Raw genomic sequence first — 20,883 nt, forward strand, 5'->3', positions numbered from 1 at the left:
TCCATGCAAAGCTTTTGACTATTTAGGTGGGTAGATAATCTGTGGCCCTGTTTTTGATAGATGGCTAGAGCTGACAACCTCCAGAGGTCCCTTCCAACTTAGCCTTTTCTGAAAGAAAATTATAGAAATTTTGTTTAAACTTTTTTTCTATATATGGATAACTACACAGTCTTACCTATGACAGAAGAGTAAGGGAGAAGGGGATACAGCCTTGTGAGCCTTGATGGTCTCTGATAAAGAAGAGTGCTAAGATGCCAAGCTCTGAAGATGCTGTTGCGGATCATCTTACCACTGCCAAGCTTTCTGTAGAGCCACCAAGTAATCTTTGTGCTGTTTTGCAAGGGTTGCCTGTAAAGGCTTTGTACCTTTAGTTCAGTGCTGGCCATGAAGGACCCAGAATTGCTCCTGCAGGACCTCTGCAGCAGCCCGGCCAATGTTCCAGTAAAAGGGTCCATTAGTAAACAGGTTCATCTCTGCCTTTGCTGAGCTTCGTGCCCAATCCTGCAAAGTGGAGCGTGAGGGAGACAGCTGTGACGGACGGTCCTGTGTGCAACCCCATTCAGTGCGGTGTGGTTCAGGCACTCAAGGGTTTTGAAGCAGGGACACTGTATGTTAACAGTTCCTGACCGTATTTCTGTTATTGTTTCCTGTTCTGAGAGGCTTTATGATTTCAGATTTATGATCTGAAGATGCTGCTTTTGAAAACACTTAAACCCCGTAGGCTTTTTGTTCTGCTGGTTTGGCAGTGCCTCATTTGTCCCTGGCTGTGGGCTTTAACGCTAGAGCAGAGAGGGAACGATGGTTTGAACTGTAATTTTTAGAGCGCTTGGGACCCACTTGTTGAGCCCGAGAGCAGAAGCAGGTCTGGCCCTGGCACGGCACCCGCTCCCTCACCTCTCCTCAGGGGAACGCGGCCGGTGCGCCTCACACCCCGCCGACGGCGCAGGTGCCGGTGTTCTTCCGCGGGTCTTCCCGCCGGGCCCCCCGCTCCCCGCTGCCGCCTGGGGCCTCGATGCAGCGAGGCCGGCGTGGCGCGGCGCGGCCTCCCCCGCCGTGCCCTCCCCCGCCGCGCCCCGGCCCCCTCACGGCAGGGCACCCACGGCCGCGCGCCCGCCCCGCCGGCAGGCGCTGACGCAGCGGCCCCGCTCGTCTCCAGGGCAACCGGGAGGCGGCGGGCGGGGGAGCGTCGCCCCCTCGCGCCACGCCGGCGGCCGCAGACCGCGCCCCGCCGGGCTGAGGGAGCGCGCGCTGCGTGGCCGCCTCCCGGGGGGGGCGGAGCGTCCCGCGGCGGCGTGGGGCGTCCCGGCGGCGCGAGCGGGCGGCGGCGGCTGCTGCTCTCCTCCGCGGCCCTCCCGCCTCGCCCCTACCTGCCGGCGCCATGTGCGAGCCCAGCAAGCAGGACATCGCCGCCATCTTCAAGCGTCTCCGCTCCGTCCCCACGAACAAGGTAAGGGTGCGGGGCCGGGGCCGGGAGGCAGCGCTCCGCCGCTGTGACACGTCGCACTACCGGTGTGTGGGGGGGGAGGAGTGCCCGCGGCCCGCCCCGCCGAGCCCCCGGCCCGGCTGCCCGCTGCCGGGGGGGCCCTGCGAGCGGAGGGAAAGGCCGGGCGGGTCCCGGGCGGGCGGCCCGGCGGTGGGGCAGCGCTGCCTGCCCTCGGCCCGGCCGGCCCCGCGGCACGGCCCTGCGCTGGGGGCGCCGCTCCGCCCGGGCCGGGTGCCTGAGGGCTGCCGGGAGGGGGGCGGCTCAGCCGAAAATGAAAAGCAAGTTTCTACACAGCGCCAGCGTAGAGTGTTGAATGCGTTTTTCTTTTCTCGTTGTTTTGTTTGGGTTTTTCTTATTTGTTTTGTTAATCGAAGCAGCGCAGCCTGTTGTGGCACGGCCGCTTCTGTGCCGATCAAAGTTTGGCGTTCTTATCGCGTTTGGCTTGTCCGGTGCCAACTTTAATATTTCGGTCTTGTAAAGCCCTGTTGGTTGTTCAGTATCGGTCAGGTGCGAAGGTGTGCGGTGGCTTGGCTGCCACCTGGGGAGGGTGCAGCAAGGGGACATGGCAGGAGCCATGGGTGGCAGAGCTGCCTTCAGCAGCGACCTGCTCCCGTGCTGCTTTTTAGTGCCCTCTGCTCCGTTGTGTCGGCTTTATGATTACACTGTGAACATACCTGAAAAACACACTAGGAAATTCTGGGTTAGCGTTATGAAGAAACACTTCGGTTTTGTTTTCTGGGAATATGGATCTGGAGATCTGTCTTTGATCCAAAACTGACTTCCACACTTTGAACACAAATCATTAAGACTGTGTGGGCAATGGACATGTGTCCAGCTTCTGAGAAAGCAGAGCTCCAAGATGAACAGTCACCAACTAGTTTCTAACACAAGTATTGCTAAAACTTTGCAGTGGAGTAAAAAGTTCAAGGAAGGATCCTCATCCCAACAGGGAGAGTAAAGTGAGAAGATCTTTTACAAGTTTCTGAAATTCACTGGCATAGTGTTTTAAGAAATGGTGTAGCGCTGGATCGCTGCTGTGATGCTTTTTCTGTATTGGGATCACAAGAGAATCGGAAAGTACTGCCCATACCTCATAAGGGTGGAAAGCCTGAGGATGGAGCGCCTCAGACAGTTCCCCTGTACTGAACTTGTGGCTGTGGTACCAGTGGTTGTTCAGGCGTATCATAGAACTTAGTGCCAGTGTTGACAAAGCAGTACTAGCACAGTGTGTGCTGCCATTTACATTAGGTCGGTTTGAAAGAAGTAGCTCAGGCACAGAGAACTCATTAACACTGCAGTGAAGCCCCAGTCTTGTTGACCTGTGAAGACAGAGTGGAAAGAGAGTGGGAAACATCAACAGCTTAGATCTCACAACTCTCCCATGCCCATGTATCCAGCTAGTCTTCTTGAGTAAAAGTTGCTGCCATCAGTTTATCCTCTCATGTTTGATTACATCTTGGGTTTTTTTCTGTTGTGTTCTTATGCAGTCTGTCCCTTTTATTTGTAGGGCTTTTCTGGGAATGACAGACACGAGAAAGTGCAAATGTTAAAAAGGTCCTGTATTAAAAGCTTAGTAATATGCTTTAACTGTGGTGTTTATGTATATAGTTTGGGAAGAACTGCTATCTCTTCTGTGCAGCATCTGGGCTTACGGCCTGCCTACTGTAATCAGGCATGTACATTTACATTGTTCTAGGTGGTCTGCAGTTCTTAGTGCACATAGGCTTAAGAAAATAATTCTCATTGAAATAAATATGCAGTTTAATTTGTGGGTTATAGTGTGTTTAAAACTAGTATTTGAACAGTTGTCTTGAAATGGACATCTCTAATTTGATCTTAGTGTGCTTTGTATAGCATGAGAAATAGCTTTTCTTGACATCTTGGTGTCTTTGGGTATGACATAATACAGAACTGCCTGATGACACTTAACAAACATGTTACAGTTATTAAATAGGCTGTATTTTGTACATATAAAAATGTTCATAGTCCTTGAGCTACCTGGTTTTGTTAACTTGAGTGTTTGTAAGGCTCACCTGTTTTGAAGAATTGCATACTGAGGCTGTGCTATATAGTCTCTTTTAATTTGGCATAGATCTATTCCTCTGAAACTGTTAGTTTTTCATTCTCTTCTCTCTGGTTCTTGCTTTTCTTTACATGAATATATTTCTTTACGTGAATAGTATTCATGTTTCTGCTTGGACACCCAGAGTAAGGATCTGAACTGGCTGAAAACTAAGTATGCACGTTGTAGCGGGGGTTTACCAGTTCAGTTTTGTTATTTCGGTGTATTATGGGTGCAGTCTGTGTGTGTGTTAGTGTGGTGGTTTTTTTTTACTCCAGGATATATAGTTTAGTATTTTGTGTCTCACTTAAGTCATTTTAAGACCACAACACTTCTAAAATGTACAGTCCTGTCTTCTTGTGACAGACATTCCTATCCCTATCTGGCATTACTGGTCATGTGGCTGTGATGTGAGTTGGACCTACCTTTGCTCTGGGTCAAAGCAGTGCAGTGCTTGTTTCCTGTAGGATCAACAAGTGTGATTATTATTGCTGATGCAAGAGAAGGAAAGTGTATCTGGTTACGGTGGCTGGTAACTAAGAGAGTAGCTGCGTGGATTTAGATCACCTTCAACCAAGCGTGAAACTGCCTCCTGAGTTTTAGGGGGTTTAGTGTTCAGGCAGCTGTATGGTAGTCTTGTGTGCAAGGAAAGGCAGGCACAAGGAGATGGGGAGCAACTCTGTGGCATTAGCCCCGCTACATGGGAGGTTGAAAGTGTCTGTCTAACTATGACCTCAGGAATAAGCGAGCTGGCTGAACCGGCTCACCTCTTCTGAAGTGCCAAAACGAACATTTCTATAGGCTATATATTATTACATTTCCATATCCAATAACAATATAATATATTTATTTATTAACATCTTGCGCAAGGTGAATGTTGTATGATTTAATGACAGCTTGCTATGGATTATATCCATCTTTGTGTTTGCTCTGGTACAAACATCATGATTAGGGCTTTTGCTGTATTGGTGGTTTTTTTTCAAAGTGACTGTTACCAAGTCGATGCTGTCCTGAAATGATTTAATACAAAATAAAAAGGAATGCAAGTGTATTTTAAAAGGAATACATTACTCAAGCGTATCCTTCAAATTTATTTTTGTATAATTATTTTGATGTTTTAGTTGTAACTAAATCAACATAGAAAATAAAATTTATCTGTTTTTTAAAATGGAAACAATTTCATAGGGTGGCTCAGAAATTGGTTTTAATTTTTTTTCCCCCAATTCTTGTTAAAATTTCTGTGGTGAAAAGCACTTTAAAAATTGAGGAAAACTAAGGAAAATTAGATGTTAATGAAACATGCTTCTATTTCTGTTGCATAACACGACAGAAGTGGAAGTTCCTACATTACTTTCACAAGAAAATTATATGTTCCTAATTGCATCACAATCCTAAAAGCTACAGTTTAAATGCATATGAGTAATTTTCATAGGTGTCTGGTAAACAGCTGAGAATCCTGCATGAGTGACTGCTTTGTGGCAGCTAGCTTCCAAAGCGGTGCAATTGACTTTGGAGATGTTGAAATTAAGAAGTGCTTCTAATTGTACTGGGGAGGGGAAGAGAATCTTTAGGGATGTTTATAACTGAACTTTTCTAAGCATGGGTTTTTTGTTGGTTTTTTTGCGTTTTTTTTTTTTTTACCACCTACTGATGCTCAGTGTTTTTGTTTGACATTTGTACTCCAGGGAATTTCTACAAGACTTTGTACTGTAAGTCTGCTTTGCTCTCCTGTATTATTAACAAGATCAGGGCTGTTCTGTTAGCTTTGGATTCAAGCAGAATCTTCTCCTATTTTGTTGTCCCCAACATTCTCTTAGTTTTGTAAGAAAAAGCCTGAAAATAGCCAGTTTAAAAGCAAGATGAGGCTCGTGATGTTTTTTAAGGAACTGCCTCAAGGAATGGAGAGAATTGGGCAAAAGAGAATGAGTTTTGACTACTAGGCTGTGTTTTTGTAGAACATGGTATACATCAAGTGTTACTCATTCTTCTTCCCTAATTGCCTGTATATCAGTCTTCAACCTGTGCTTGTTTCAGGGACTCCCTCTAACCCCTCTTTTTGTCACTCATTCTGTGTAGCTTTTATCTTGTTTCTTCTTTCCACTGTATGTCAGCGAATGACCCCATTTCCACATACAATAGTGGGATACATACATGACTCCACATTAATAAATGTTAAGTCTCTGATGTGAGAGAAAGAGGGGACTTGCACGTGCAGAAATTGTGACCTCCATGCTTTCTGTTTGTGTTACTGGTCATTAGCCTTATTGAAGCTCAGGCTTAAAATGTTCATATGTGGGAAGAGCTGATGCTGGATATGCTGGTGAACTTTGCTTGTGCCTGATAAATTTGGACTGTACAAGCTAAACGGACCCACACTTAAATGAGGAGTTTAGCCTCAAATTGCTCCTGGGAGTTACTTGAAATAATTTGGGTGACAGGTGAGCTGACTTCAGTGCAAACTGAGGGCTTGTTTGACTGGGTATGTACAGAGAAAAGTATCTCTAATTTAGTGTATGAATGGAGTTTCTAGGAAGGAGACTTCTTTTTTTTTTTTTTTTTTTCCAGCCTGACAAGGAGGTGGCCTGCATGTAGGGTGTTCTTTATGTTCCTACCTGACTTGGAATAAACTTTTTTAAAAAAATGTATTTCTCTGTATAGCTAGAACTTCCCTTGCTCTCTGAGAATGCATTAGATTTATAGGAGGATGTTAAAGGATAAAGTTGCAGGTTGGCACTCCGTTGATTTATGTGTAAAAGCTTGTCTCTCCGTGGAGTTATTTCTTAGTAAATGCCATTGACTGTACCTATAGATGGATGTTTTTACTGTAGAAGTACATCTTTGCAGCCTTTATAAATACCACTGAAAAAGCATTGATCAGATAATCAAGTGCTTTCATGCAGGAATAGATGTGTGCACATGGCATTAACTTGGAATAGCTGTTTAGATTTGTGTTCTTCCTTGTGTTTGAAAATTGATTCATATCAGAGAAATCCTTTGTTCTTGCCTTCCTTGGCCAAAGAAGCACAAAATTCAGAATAGCTGAAACAGGCCTTGAAGGCTGTGGTCTGCAGAACTGCAAAATGTATGAGATGCAGACACACACACCTCTTGTTATTTCGGCTGAATGTTAGGAGTGACAGAGGATAAGAAATTAATGGGTTTGTCTGTGCAGTAATTTTAGACATATTTGCTTTTTAATCAGTTTGTTATGGACAGGCAGAAGGTTGATCCAGCAATACATGTGTGATACGCCATACAAATAGCAATGTCTGGCAGAGGGTGCTCGGCTAGGCGGTGCACAGAGTGGATGCTTTCTTCACACAGTTGGGTTTCAGTGGCTTGCTGTAAGGGTCAAGGATTCTATATAGGAAAGTAGATAATGATGTCATTAGTACTGCTGATAACTGCAGTTGCATGTACGTTCTGAGGACAGAGTAGACTCAGTGGTATGTCATGAAGAGAGCCTGCCCCTGGGAAAATATTTCTTAAACACTTTTGTATTTCAGTAGTGCTGAAAGTGCTGTGTTGTGTGTGTGTGTTTGAACTCGACTGATGTGGGTTCTTTGACCCAGTTTCTCAACCTGTGGTCCGTGTGTACACTGGTTATAGTCAGGAACTGGGAAGGCATGTAGTCCTGTCTAGTTAGGGCAAATACACACAAGTGTGGGCAGATTGCATAACTCCTCTTCATGGAAATTAAGTTTGATCACTGTAAGGGTATTAACATGACCTATAATACAACTATAAGACATGGCTATGCTCAAATCCTGTTATTGATCTTTGTTTTCTTTAAGGTATGTTTTGACTGTGGAGCAAAGAACCCTAGCTGGGCAAGCATAACATATGGAGTTTTTCTCTGTATTGATTGTTCAGGGACCCATCGATCACTTGGTGTTCATTTGAGTTTCATTCGGTAAGTAGTTGGTATATTTTTGTAGTAAAAATTGCATCTTTTAATTTTTTTGCTTGTTCAGATAACTGCTTAGAGTGGAAAACCCATTCTTCTCTCAACTAGTGATTCAGACCCATTTAATATTAGTGTTGGCTTTGTATCTGATAGCTGCAGGAGAATTAGGTAAATAGACAGGGTTCAGCAGAATTTGTACCATGCTTTTTGTGTTAGTAGTGCGCATTTGTTCACAGGTCTGCTTCTAGACTGAAGATGATGAAGATGCAGAACAGAGTAAGCATGTTGAAGTGTTTTATCATTCCTTCAAAACAAGACTGAGGCAAATACTAGTTTATTATCTTCAGCAGTGTTACAGGGTATTGATCATAAAGATAATCTGACCCCCAGCAAGCCAGTTCAGAGCACAAAGTAGCATTTTGCCAGCTTTGCTTCCCCAAGTAGCTCATTATGGTGTCCCCTGAGTGCTAGTACTGGGGTAGTCAAGGGCTACCCTTTCTGGCAGCTGTTTAGCTCAGTCAGTCAGTTGGTGCAGTAAATCTGCACCCTGAGCTTGTCACATTTCAGGTGAATAGCTGATGGTCTGTGGGCCTTTTTGGCCTAATAAATAATTACATACTTGAAATGCAAAGTTCTGCTTGAAGTGAGTGAGAGCAATGCATCCAAGAATGGATTGCTGATAAAAGTAGCTCCTGTCAACTAAAATTCTTCCTCTGTTGCCTTTTCGCTGTATACAAGAGCATTACAAGAGGCCTCTCAAGAATCCATTCCTAATGATCCTGTTATTAATTCTCCTCCTGCTCACCGAGCCCCAAATTGTTGCTGTGATATCACATTCAAATTGTCACTTTGTCCTTTACATGTGATTGTCATCTGCTGTTGACAGAGTTCAGACATGATCCCTGGAAATGTACCTTATTAGTGCTTTCTAAAAGGGAAAAGCTGTCAGCCAGAAGGTGTGGGGTTTTTTTTCAAGCTTTTACAGTTTGAAATACTGTGGCAGTTCTACATGGCTTTATTAATTTGTTTTGCACATTGTGTATTTTCGCAGATTTTTTTTTTTCTATAGAAGCATATTGGTCACTTTACAAAAACAAAGGGGGAGAGAAACACTGAAAAAAAAAAGGGGTAAAGAGATTTTTAAATGGCTTTGTTGATAACATTAAAAATGTTTCCTTCTTTTTAGATCTACAGAACTGGATTCCAATTGGTCTTGGTTTCAGCTGAGATGCATGCAAGTTGGAGGAAATGCAAATGCTGTATGTACTTCTGAGTATTTACTTTGCACACTCAAACTTGCTAGGCTTGGAAGCTTTGTCTTTCCTTGGCTCACATCTTGGGGATATTCTTATTTTTCCAGTCCATTTCTCTCTCTCTGTGTGTGGGTTTTGGTGTGTGTTGGGTTTTTTGGGGGTTTTTTTTGTTTTTTTTTTTAATGGAGCAGATCATCTTGAGTGCCATCGCATGGCATGTACAGGACAATCAAGTGATCAGGCCCAGCCAGCATGGGTTTATGAAAGGCAGGTCCTGCTTGACTGACCTGATCTCCTTCTATGCCAAGGAGACCCGCTTAGGGGATGAGAGAAAGGCTGTGGATGATGTCTGCCTAGACTTTAGAAAAGCCTTTGACACCTTTTCCCACAGCATTCTCCAGGAGAAACTGGTTGCTCATGGCTTGGATGGGCATGCTCTTCTTGGGGTAAAAAATCTGGCTGGACGGCTGAGCCCAAAGCGTTATGGTGAATGGGATTGAATCCTGGTCACAAGTGGTGTTCCCCAGGGCCCGGCACTGGGGCCAGTTCTCTTTAATATTTTTATCAATGATCTGGATGAGGGGATGGAGTGCACCCTCAGTAAGTTTGCTGTTGACACCAAGTTGGGTGGCATTGTGCTTTAGCCTTGGCCAGCAACTAAGTACCATGCAGCTGCTCACTCACTCCCCCTGCCCACTCCCCCTGTCCTGGTGTGATAGAAGAATCAGGAAAAGGTAAAACCTGTGGACTGAGATAAGAACATTTACAAACTGAAATAAAGTAATTAATAATAATAATAATTGTAATGAAATGGGAGACAAGAAAAAAGAAAGAAAGAAACCCCAAGAAAGACAAGTGATGCACGATACAATTACCACCTGCTGACTGATGCCCAGCCAGACCCTGAGCAGCGATTGGCTCCTCCTGGCCAACTGCCCCCAGTTTATATACTGAGCATCACATAATATGATCTGGAATGTCCCTTTGGCTTGTTTGGGTCAGCTGTCCTGGCTGTGCTTCCTCCCAGCTTTTTTTGCACTGCCTCCTTGGCAGAGCATGGGAAACTGAAAAGTCCTTGACTTAAGAGTAAAGCACTGCGTAGCAACTACTTAAACATCAGTGTGATATCAACATTATGCTCATACTAAATTGAAAATATAGCACTGTACCAGATACTAGGAAGAAAATTAACTCTATTCCTGTCAAATCCAGGACAGGTGAGAGTGTTGATCTGCTTGAGTGTAGGAAGGCTCTACAGAGGGATCTGGACAGGCTGGATCAATGAGCAGAGATCAGTTCTATGAGGTTCAACAAGGCTCAGTGCCGGGTCTTGCACTTGGGTCACAACTATGCCATGTCACACTACAGGCTTGGGGAAGAGTGGCTGGGAAGCTGCCTGGTGGAAAAGGACCTGGGGGTGCTGGTTGACAGCCGGCTGAAGGTGAGCCAGCTGTGTGCCCAGGGGTTCAAGGCAGCCAACAGTGTCCTGGCTTGTATTAGAAACAGTGGCCAGCAGGGTGAGGGGAGTGCTTGCCCCTTATCTTTCTTCACTTGTGCTTTGTCCTTAATGTTTTTCCTTTAAGAAAATTCACCCAGACTTGCTTTCCATTGGCTTTTTCTTAACAATTTTCTTAAGTCTGCTTTCTTTAAGTCTAACACTTTAATATTTTGTGCTTTTTTCTATTTTTTCCTATTGCCATACAAAAAATAACTAATTTGGATCATTATTATTTATCTTCCACTTTTGTGTTTTCCAATCAAACTTTTTCTTTGAATTATGCATTCAGCAGGTCACTGTCTCAGGCTTACAGATCTGAACAGTTGCAAGGTGTCTTGTCCCTCTTTTTGTTCTGCCTGTCCTTTCTAAGTTACATCTTTCTGTATTAATACAGATGTTATATGAATTTACTCATCCACTTTCTGTTACACCACTTAGTACATAAAAATCACAGTTTTCACTAATCAGAAGAGGAAGATTGCACGAAAAATATATATTATTGGGTGGAGTTTTTTTAGCCAAAGGCTTAAAAGCTTTTGTTAAACTATATAAACTTTACTATACAAAGGGTTTAAGGCGGTTGGAAAGAAGAAATGGCAAAGTTTGAAAAGTAGTTCAGTTAACCTGAGAAAACATACTACCAGAAGAATAGCAGTAAACCTTTATTATTTAATTTTATGAATTCTTGTCTTTATGCTTGGATGTCACTGATTCCTATCATACATTTTACCAAGAGATATAATACACTCACAGCCACCCCTCAAATACGTCCATTTCACAATGGCCTGTTTTGGATTTCTTGGGGGGCTTAATACCTGAAACTTTAAAGACCAGTTTAGTAAACTGCCTGGATATTTTAAAAAGTAAAATTAACATTTTTCTTCTAATTGAATTAAAAAAACATTCTCTTTTTCTTATAATTAAATGCCAAATTCTGTTCTTACTAACTACTGTTTAGAAGCACTATCAGATTAACATTAATATTTTATATTCTGTAATTTGTTGATGATGCTGAATCTTGGATAACAGCAGTCCTGAGCTTTGTAGATATGTATCAGATTGCTAAGTGTTCTTAGTTCCTTTTGTTTTCTGAATAAATCTATGAAGACTGGAATTAGGGTTTACAAAATAAAGCTTTGAAAATATGAAGTTCATAGGTGTATGTATTTCAATGTAAATTTGGCATCTGTGATGTTTATGGCTGTTTCTGTTGGAATCACAGAAGTTGACTGGCAATACCTGTCTTCTGCATGGTTATTGCTTAATTTTCATATGAAGTCTGGTACTTGTCTACTAGATTTATGCTTTGCAATTGCAGCATGTGAGGTCGTAACTTTAGGTTATCTAGACTTGCTGATCCTATCAGAAGCTTGTTTATTATGTTTTACTGCAATAGTTTGACATGTTCTGTGCAAGATTGTATGATATGATTTGCTAGTCAATTCTAGGTACTGAGAAAATGATTTTTTTTGATCTTTCAAACTTGTGGAATTCTGACAAAAATGTATTGATTGACTTTTAAGATCCTAAATCTAAATTATTTTTTTTCAGTTATATGTTCCTATTTTTATGTAAATGTGCAAGCATATAAATATATATGGGTATATATGTGTGTGTGCATATGCACACTCTTCTTTTGAAGGAAGACCATTTTTATACAGTTGTTTTGATGCTATTGAGCATACATGGTTCACTGTAGCGTGCTAGAGATGAAGCCAAGCAGTGGCTTTTAGAACATCAGAAACATCCTTTGAAGCACAGGTACTGGCAATCAGTTTTACCTCTTCCTTTCTACACTTAATTTCGAACTAGGATTCTTAATATTTGATGGCAAGCTTGCATTTGTATATGCTTTTAAAACATCCCACTAAGTTATTTGTTTTTTCTGTTGTTCTGTTTATACCTCAAGAAGTTGCCAGAATGGAGTTTTCATTGTATTTTGGAGATCTATGTCGACTTTATAATATAGAAGATGAGGTGTAGGTAGAGGGGTATTTTGCTGCATTGTGATGCATTTTTATGGTAAATGGCATTACTTTTAAAATTCTTTCTCATAGTATTTTCCGTGTTCTGCTTCATAGTCAGCTTTTTTCCATCAACATGGATGCACAACAAATGATACCAATGCAAAGTATAACAGTCGTGGTGCTCAGCTGTACAAGGAGAAGATTAAATCCCTTGCAACACAGGCAACAAGAAAGCATGGTACTGATGTGAGTAGTCTGTGTCCTGTGTCATTAAGATTCCTGAAAAACTGTATTGTCTTTACCCCTAGCATCCTTTTAAGTTTCTAATTGGTAGTGCAAATGATGGTCTGTTTTTGGAGGTGCTAGTACACATTGCAATGAATAGGCGAGCTGGGAGTAAACTATAGCTTACCCTTTTTGTTTGGAAAACAAATATTGAGGTAGAGCTCAACTGCTCTTTTTCTGCTCTTATTTCTGGATCATTTCTGGGTTCCTCAAAACACTAATTTTAACATCTGCAGTAACTTCTAGGAGTCTAGGCAGAAACTTTAGGTGTTCTTCAAAATAGAGACTTCTTAGTTTGCAGGTCTGCTCCAAAATTATATTAGTTGTATTTCAGAACAAAAATGTCAGCACTTGTCCCTGAACTACATTGTACATATCTGGAACTGAACTGTTACTGAGAAATACAACATGTAGAAGTGCTAATAGAATTAACTAAAAAATATTTATCATTTAAGTAGGATTCAATTCAAACAGGTAAATGTGTGGTTTTGCTTGTTTTGCCTTCAAAAATAATATTTGACAAATTAGCAAGTTATATGTGTCCTGAATTCACTGTTCTCCATTAAAAATGCTGAAACAGTTCACGCATGCTGTCAGAACATTGTTAGGTTGCTGACAGGAAGAAATTATTAGCAAAGTATGCAGAATTTGTTTGCTGAAGTGTTAAATAGGTTTGACAACAGTTCTGTTCTGTGTACACAGAAAGCATGTTTTGATTATTTAATTCAGCTTGTATAAGTCCGTGACAGATTCATTTGAAGTAGATCGGATGAGTGGGAATTAAAACAAAAGCAAGAAAACTTGGGTTTTTTCCTAATCTATGCATCAAATAGCACAAAATTTAATAGATTATAAAAAAAATCTATATTATAAACGATACCAACAATATAATTCACATCACTACCTTCAGGGAGTATTTCTTTTGAGTTACTTTAAATGTAAAACATGTTGAAGTAAATATACCATGTGCGTTTAAGTTGGCAGCAAGTTCCCCAAATGACAGTTTGAAGAACTGTGATTATCTTGCTTCAATTACAGATGCTATCCAATTGTTTGATTATGTATTTCTTTTTTAAAAATTTTAGTAAATGATGTACTGCAAGCTTAGGTGATTATGTGGTATCTAAATTGCTGAAGTAAATTATTCAGATAATTAGAGTTATTACTAACTACCCCCTCCCCTGTCACATTTGAAAAGAATTCTCTAACTACTGATAGTCAGTTGTTGAATGATGAGGTAAGCTCATCAAACATTCAGAAACCTTTTTGACGGAGGTCGTTATTTTTGGTCATCTCTCTTTTGCACACAGTAGAAAGAACAGTGAGAAATTATTTGCTTGTGCGTAATCTTGGAAGTGAAGATCACAAGTTACAGTCCCGTCCTGCTCAATGCTAAGAATGATGTGTTGCCCTGTGAGTCTTCCAGCCCACCCTGAGATCAAGCATTGTGCAAAGCTGTTAGCATCTTGCAAAATGTTGCTTTAACTGTAGCAGAGATTTTGGATCTCTGAAATTAGGTGGGAAGATTCGCCAGAGTACCAGACCACACTGATGCAAGTCTGAAAACTGTTACCAGTGACTACTAGAGTTATGTTTTCAGATTTGTTTTGCTTTGGGCAAAGTAAGAATATTAAGAAGGAAAATACCTTATATGAGAACATGAAAAAACTTACTTACTATAAAGCTCTAGTGATACTAAATGTTGAGCAAACTACTTCAGCAGAGCTTATACTGAGAATTGTGTTAGGAAGGAAATGGGTAATGTGAAGAAACACATCAAAGATGTATGAAATAAAAAAAAGGAATGTCATATATTGAAGGTCAAATGAATTTGTAAGGAAAAATTATGTACCAGGAAAAAAAAATCCAATATATTTTTAACCTGGGGGAAAAAAAGGTAGTTTTAAGATTAATGCAATTGAGGAAAGTATATTCATGCAATTGTCCTGTAAAATTATCTCTCTCTTTTAATTCTAGCTGTGGACAGATGGATGTGGAATGCCACCTGTGTCACCTCAAAACAAAGATGAAGACTTTTTTGCATCCCATGTTTCTCCTAAGGTATAGATAACCCATATTTAATTCTCGTTAGCTTTCTAAATACTTAGGTTAAGTGTGTGCTCTGTGATGAAGGTTAAACCCTGAAAGAAAACCTTACAGAGAAAGTATAGCTCAGCGAGTTAACATTGATCTGCTTCTGCTTTTCCTTCTGCGAATCTCAAAATTTTTCCTGGATGTGAACCACTTTCTAAGGTGGTAATTTAGAACGACCCAAATAGTAGCTAAATGGGGCATGAAACTGTATTTTTTGTAGGCATACAATTCCACTTAGACTTCTGATTCCTTGCTTGTGAGTGTTCTGATTTAAATATACTTTGGTTTTTAACCAGGAAAGTTTAACAGTTCTTATAACATTTGCTAAGCAGAAGCTTTTTTTCTTCCTCCAAAATTCTTACATCCTCTTTGAAAATGTTAAAGTAACTTTCTGAAGGGCATTGCTGCTGTTGTTTTTTATTTATTTGATCATACCTCCTTAAGGTGATAGGTGCTGTGTTTATTTCACAAATTGTTTCAGAGACTCTCTTGAGTCTGGTGTTTGAAAAACACCAATGAAAACAACTTCAGCAATTCTGATCTTTAGCTTAGAACAATTAAGTTATTACTACGCCTAGAATTCTTAAATATTGCAACAGTATTAAGTGTTCTGATATAATTGCTTTCTAGTACAGTTGCGGTCTGTGAACACTTAAAACAAAAGTATGTTCATGAGGCATATTTTAGGACCAAGAATTCAAAGAGCTTTGGTATATGGGATTAGCAATTGTTGTGAAAACTCTTCACCAGTTCATATGTTAATGCCCCTGTCATGATGTCGTGGTTGAACGTGTGCATTAGCACGCACAATAAAAACCTATGCAAGTTGCTCATATTTGTTCCTGGGTAAAGAAAACAGTAAAATTGATGTGACTTTTTAGTGAATTTCTAGTGTATATGGGATGCTGAAGGATGAGAAAAGCTGTTATTTAAATTTAAAATTATTTTTTTCTTTTGTGACATTTCAAAATGTAATTTTTTTGTTCTATTTGTGAGGTTTCTAAAATGGTGCATTTTAAAGGGAAATTCAGCCTTTTTACTATTTATTTGTTTTATTTTAGGAACTTCTACTGCAGCCAATATTTGAATGTCTTATAAAAATATGTTTCAGTGTCTTTGAAACAGTGAAAGAGTGTTTACATTTTACAGACTGGGAAGATCACTGTGTTACTCAGAAATGCTCATTGCAAAGACCAAAAAAACCAGTTATTGTGAATTCTAGTCTAGTGTCTTCATCAGAAGATACCTGTCCCGAGAGCAGAAAAATAAATGTAGAATTTCTTTTTGCAAAAGGCAGCTTGGAAGAATGCTTGCTGTTGAGTGGGAAAAGCATAAACTGAGGCATGCTAATGAGAAGTTTAAGCAGAAAAGTGTAAATATTTTTGTGGTTGAGGACAAGAAGCAGGAACTTGATACAAACCCTCTTAAGAGACTGTATGGGTAGGATAAAGTTAATTTTCACAACAAATATTTTGGGTAGCTGCAAAGGCAAGGAGGTTAGAGACAAGCAGTCTGTGTATCTCAGGGCAGATTATTTGGGTATGGATGTTTTGAGAGAGATGTCAGGAGGTTTTGAGATTGAGATTTTAGGGAAGAATAAGTGTGAATTTACGGCAGTGGCACAGCACTGGTGGAAGAGATAATACTAAGTTGATATTGTTGTGACAAGGTCACAAACTGTTGTGTTGAGGAGGGTGTGTCTGAGGGAGGTGGGAGAACTCATCAGGAAGCCTTGGGAGAACTGCTCACAGTCAAAAATTGGAAGTGCAAGAGCTTAGCCTGGGGAGAAGGTTTGGTGATTATATGTAAATAAATGATCCCGATTTCCTCTACTGCCTTAGTGTTATGGGTGAAGACAATTAATAGCCAGCATACAAAAAATCTAAAGCACAATTAAAATGCATATTATGTTTTTGGATGGTAAACATACTGAAATTTCTGAGAGGGAAATACGAGCGCTCAGGAGTGGTTGGAAATCAGCTCACTTTTACTAAAGGTAGGCATTTCTTCTAAGTTTAATAACTGCCCTTCTGAGAACAGGTTTTAAACCTAGAAGCTGTAATCTTAAGAATCCAATATTACTAATCAGTGATGCTTTGGCAGTTTTTGAGCTTAGTGCTCATATTTATTTGTTGTATTCTATTTTGTGTGTGCATTTGATTTTGTAATTTTATTCAAGGCAAAGAATACAGAGTGGGTGTTATCAGAGCCAGAGCCAGTTTCTCTACAGCAGAAAACTTCAGAAAACATTCCAGAATGCTATGAAGGTATGAGTGATTCTTTGTTAACAATAAGCTGCGCTTTTTTAATCGTCTCTTTGTTTAGGCTCTTTTTACCCTACTTTAATAGCTAAATAAACAAACCATGCTAATAACACAAGAATTTTGGAGAGAGACTGTTTTTTAGAGAGGAACTTTTTAGAAGGGTTATGCTTGAATGTGTGGGACTGCATGTTCCTTTAATAATGTTTCATAGAAATCAAAAGTAAGATTTGATTCAAAAGATTTCAGATTAATCTTTAGGTGCCTGCTGCTCTTTTGTTAATGCTATGTGTATCAGGTAGTACCCAGAGTACAACGAGTTGTGTTTTGTTGTTTTAAGCATTCTAAAGAGCCTTCCGATATTCTTACCCTTGTTACTCATTATGTTTTAGGACCAGAACATGGACCAAGTGTTGATTGCCTTAGTACATCACCAAAAGCTGCATTAGGTAATGACTGTAAGCAGAAGATGATAGCGGCCAGTATAGTGTACTTAAATATCCATTTGTGTGAAGAATGTATGACTGGAAAGAGGTGTGGAATTATTACTTCAGTATCAGCGTACACAAATTAGTTGGAACATCTGAATTTGTGTTACAACTCCTCTTATTAAACAGTGTATTCCTCCTAAGAAATTAATTTTAGTCAGTGTTGTTCTGGTTTTATCTATTTTATCTTAGCTAACCTGATGAATTTAAATGCTACAGGTATCACACCTAATAAAGGTGACTATGTTTTACATCTCCTGTAAGACTGCTTTAGGTTCTGCATTTAAAGCACACAGGTGCAATAGAGCCTTGTGCTGTGATTAATGGCCTGTTATTTATGTTAAGCAAACACATCTTGTACTAAAAGGTCAGTCTTTCTATCTAGACATAGTTTTTATTCCTTGTAGTTGTAATCCAGTTATCTTCAATGTCCAGAATCTTAATTTGCTTAACACTGAAGAGTGTATCATATTATAAGTAAGTAAAAAAACCTTGAAGAAAATAGAATAGAATAAAATACATCAGAGATCTATGGTTTTGAGGATCATCCTGCAGGAACAGGTTTCTGAGAATAAAGAGTATTGATTCTCAGTAGCACAGTGTTAGTAAAGAAGTGGTGACTGTACTCACTCAGTACTTCAGGAAGGTAGTTTTGTATCACTGTTTCTATAGTCACTTGGTTTGGGGGTTTTTTTGAGAGCTGGAGACTAGGAAAAATAGCGAACCACATACACTTCCTGGTTTTCTCATTTGTATCTTTAACACATGTTCTCATAAAACAAATGCTTTTCTTGTTTGTTTTGGTCATCAACAAGATCTATCTTACGTGAAGCATTTCTGTCCTGTGTATGCCTGTTTCCAACTAAATTTCAGTTCAAAGCAGTTTTTCGGTACGTACAGGTATTCAATAGGAGTCGTTGATTGAAAACTTCTGATCGTAGGAGATTTACCCTGGCTTGGGGTAGCTGTCAGGAAGGCATAATACAGTGCCTTACAGCATGTAGTGAGTCCTATTAGGGTCTCATTAAAAATACCAAGATCAGGAGTTTTGTCAGACTTCATGCAGAGCTGAATGTAGGTTCATTTCTATGTTTCAAGATTTAGGACAAAGCATTAAGGCTTGAACTTTCAAACTTTATGTATAAAGCTAGACTCCCAATACCTAAGCAATTGAACATAGATAGAGTATGTTGTCACTTCTGATAATGCTTGTGAACTTGTTTATGATGATAGAGGTACGTTTTATCTGTGTTAAACGTAGTCAATACCTTTCTAGCCAGGAAACAACTCATCTTGAAAATGGTATATGGAATCAGGTGGACCTCTAGTCTGATTCAGAATAGGAAGTCCTGCATTCTTGGTCTATTTACTAGCAGGTAATCTACAACTGAAAACTGAGCTGTAATTTTATTCCTATTGTGCATTTGCAAGAGATACCATATCCTCAATAAGGCGCAGTTTCCTGCATTTTCTTGGAGACACTTACAGCTCCACTCCCTGTAGCTCAGTTTAGCATCTCAGTCTCTTAGTGTAGAAACTGTAATACTTCAAGGCATTGAAAATAAATTCCAAAAAATATTTTGAGGCTGATGCTGTGGAGATTATCTTCTGCAGTTCTGGAATTAATAAAATTGCATGTGAAGTAACGTACATTTAATCCTTGCAGAGAACACGACCTTCATAAAAAAGAAGCCAAATCAAGCCAAGAAGGGGGTAAGCGTATATAAATAATGCGTATTTTTAACTGTATTGTAGATCTCTGGAAATACGTAGATTGCAATATGGAAAGGTATCATGTAAGTTCACACTAAACAGTACTTGTACAGGTAACAATTTATGAAACTAAAATGGAAATGAAAACCATTTCTATATCAAAATGGCCAATGGTCTGTTTGAAAATGGGCTGTTGTTAAGATGAATTTGTCTAACAGGTTATTGTTATTATGTAGTAGAGTGCTTTAGATTTTTGGGTTGTTTTCTGACCTTGGATAAATTCTAAGTCTGTTTGCATGAATATAGTTCACTGAACTGGCTAGACTCCCACGTGTATATCTGAGTGTCATTTTCTCTGTACTGGCTGGACCTGAACAGTAGGTGATACTTTTTCAGAAATGAGTAAAATAAAAATGTCAAAGCATGTATTGATACCAAGGTCTGTATCCCACTTCTCTTTGGTTCTTTTCACAACCATTGTCCCTGCAACTGCGCTGATGCCCTATAACCTTTCTTCTCACTTGCTGATACTGGGTTGCAGGGCTTCTTCAGGCTTTCGCCTAAGTTAGTTGGCACTGAGATCTTTTTGTAGCAAATCCTGAAAACAGAGGGGGCTCCAACAGAACTTTTGAGTGGCTAAATAGGCATGTGTGGAACAATCTGTTAATGCAAGGTGAGTCTGAGACATTCAGATCTGTATTTCTGGAGTAGTCCTCATACCACACAGCAGTATGGTATTTGGTTATATAAGATAACTTGCAGCTGCATTCAATTCAAGGTAGTTTCAGGGTAGTTTACAGGTTTGTTTCTGTATGGGGTCTTAGCACTTTCTTAGGCATCTGGTCTCTGGAAAGAAGGCATGAGGAGAGTCGAGTATCAGAATGGTATTTCAAGGAACCTGAAAACTAAGACAGTTAAAATTAACTGAAGCTAGCTAGGAAAAGCCAGGTTTTGAATGTGTGGCTTTTGAGACCCAAGAAAATAATATTAGGCTATTAGGGTGACAATATGTTACAGGGAGTCACTTCTTTTGAGTTTGGACCATTGTTTGGCAAAAGATTGCACGTTTATTTGGAGCAGGTTGACTTAGATTGAGACCCATTATTTCTTGCTCCCACTAGAGGGCCCTAAATATGCAAGCGGAGTTTCTTCCTGTGTGTGTTACATGCAGGTATGTTCCCTTACAGTAAGAACATATCTGTGTTCACAGGTGCATGTACAGTTTGTGAACTGCAGTGTCAGAGCCTAAAACTGTATGTACGTAGACTTTAAAGCATTAAAAGTTTAAGATAAATGTATTGTGAATATTAACGATGCTGCAGTGTTGCAGGTGAGGAATTGAACACGGCAGCCTAAGAACAGCAGTTTGAGTGCTGTGCTACTGCCTGTATCAGCATCATTGTATCTATTCATAATCGTAGTATCAGCATCATTGTATCTACTCATATTTGTAGTATTCAGTGGTTTTAAAATCTTGGATAATCAGAATAAAAGAATCTGTATTCCTGTATTGAAGTACTATGAACTAGAAATAGAATTATTTTAAAAGAACAAGGGTAAAACTGGAACCTCTCAGCTGACCTGTTTATCTAAAAAAGTTTACAGTGCTTTGTGACATAAAAAGGCTAATCATGCATACATGTATATACAAAAGTTGTACATTGCTGTCCTACCATAAATCAGTAAATACCTATGTACATGTTTATTAAAAATATGAATAAATCAATACTTAATCTTAAGATAACACACTAGCACTGGCCAGTGAGAAATAATTAAAGAATATTTGCCACTTCTAAATAGAAATTATGAAATAAGTGAATAAGCACCAAATGGTTCCATAGCAACAAAGTGTATTATTTTATTCCTATGCAA

The 20,883-nt window shown here is 39.9% G+C and overlaps 1 protein-coding gene across 1 annotated transcript in view; it reads left to right on the forward strand.

Moving 5' to 3' along the window:
• The first annotated feature begins 1,227 nt into the window (after positions 1-1,227).
• ARFGAP3 (ADP ribosylation factor GTPase activating protein 3) overlaps positions 1,228-20,883 on the forward strand; it is a 35,951-nt gene continuing 16,295 nt past the window's right edge. The window contains exons 1-8 of the mRNA XM_055711334.1: positions 1,228-1,447; positions 7,340-7,458; positions 8,639-8,711; positions 12,285-12,416; positions 14,433-14,516; positions 16,729-16,816; positions 17,203-17,259; positions 18,965-19,011. Of these exons, the coding sequence (XP_055567309.1) occupies positions 1,379-1,447; positions 7,340-7,458; positions 8,639-8,711; positions 12,285-12,416; positions 14,433-14,516; positions 16,729-16,816; positions 17,203-17,259; positions 18,965-19,011 (669 nt within the window). The 5' untranslated portion in view covers positions 1,228-1,378. The remainder of the gene's footprint in view (positions 1,448-7,339; positions 7,459-8,638; positions 8,712-12,284; positions 12,417-14,432; positions 14,517-16,728; positions 16,817-17,202; positions 17,260-18,964; positions 19,012-20,883) is intronic.

The sequence above is a fragment of the Falco cherrug genome, chromosome 5, assembly GCF_023634085.1.
Source record: "Falco cherrug isolate bFalChe1 chromosome 5, bFalChe1.pri, whole genome shotgun sequence".
Classification (NCBI taxonomy): Eukaryota; Metazoa; Chordata; class Aves; order Falconiformes; family Falconidae; genus Falco; species Falco cherrug.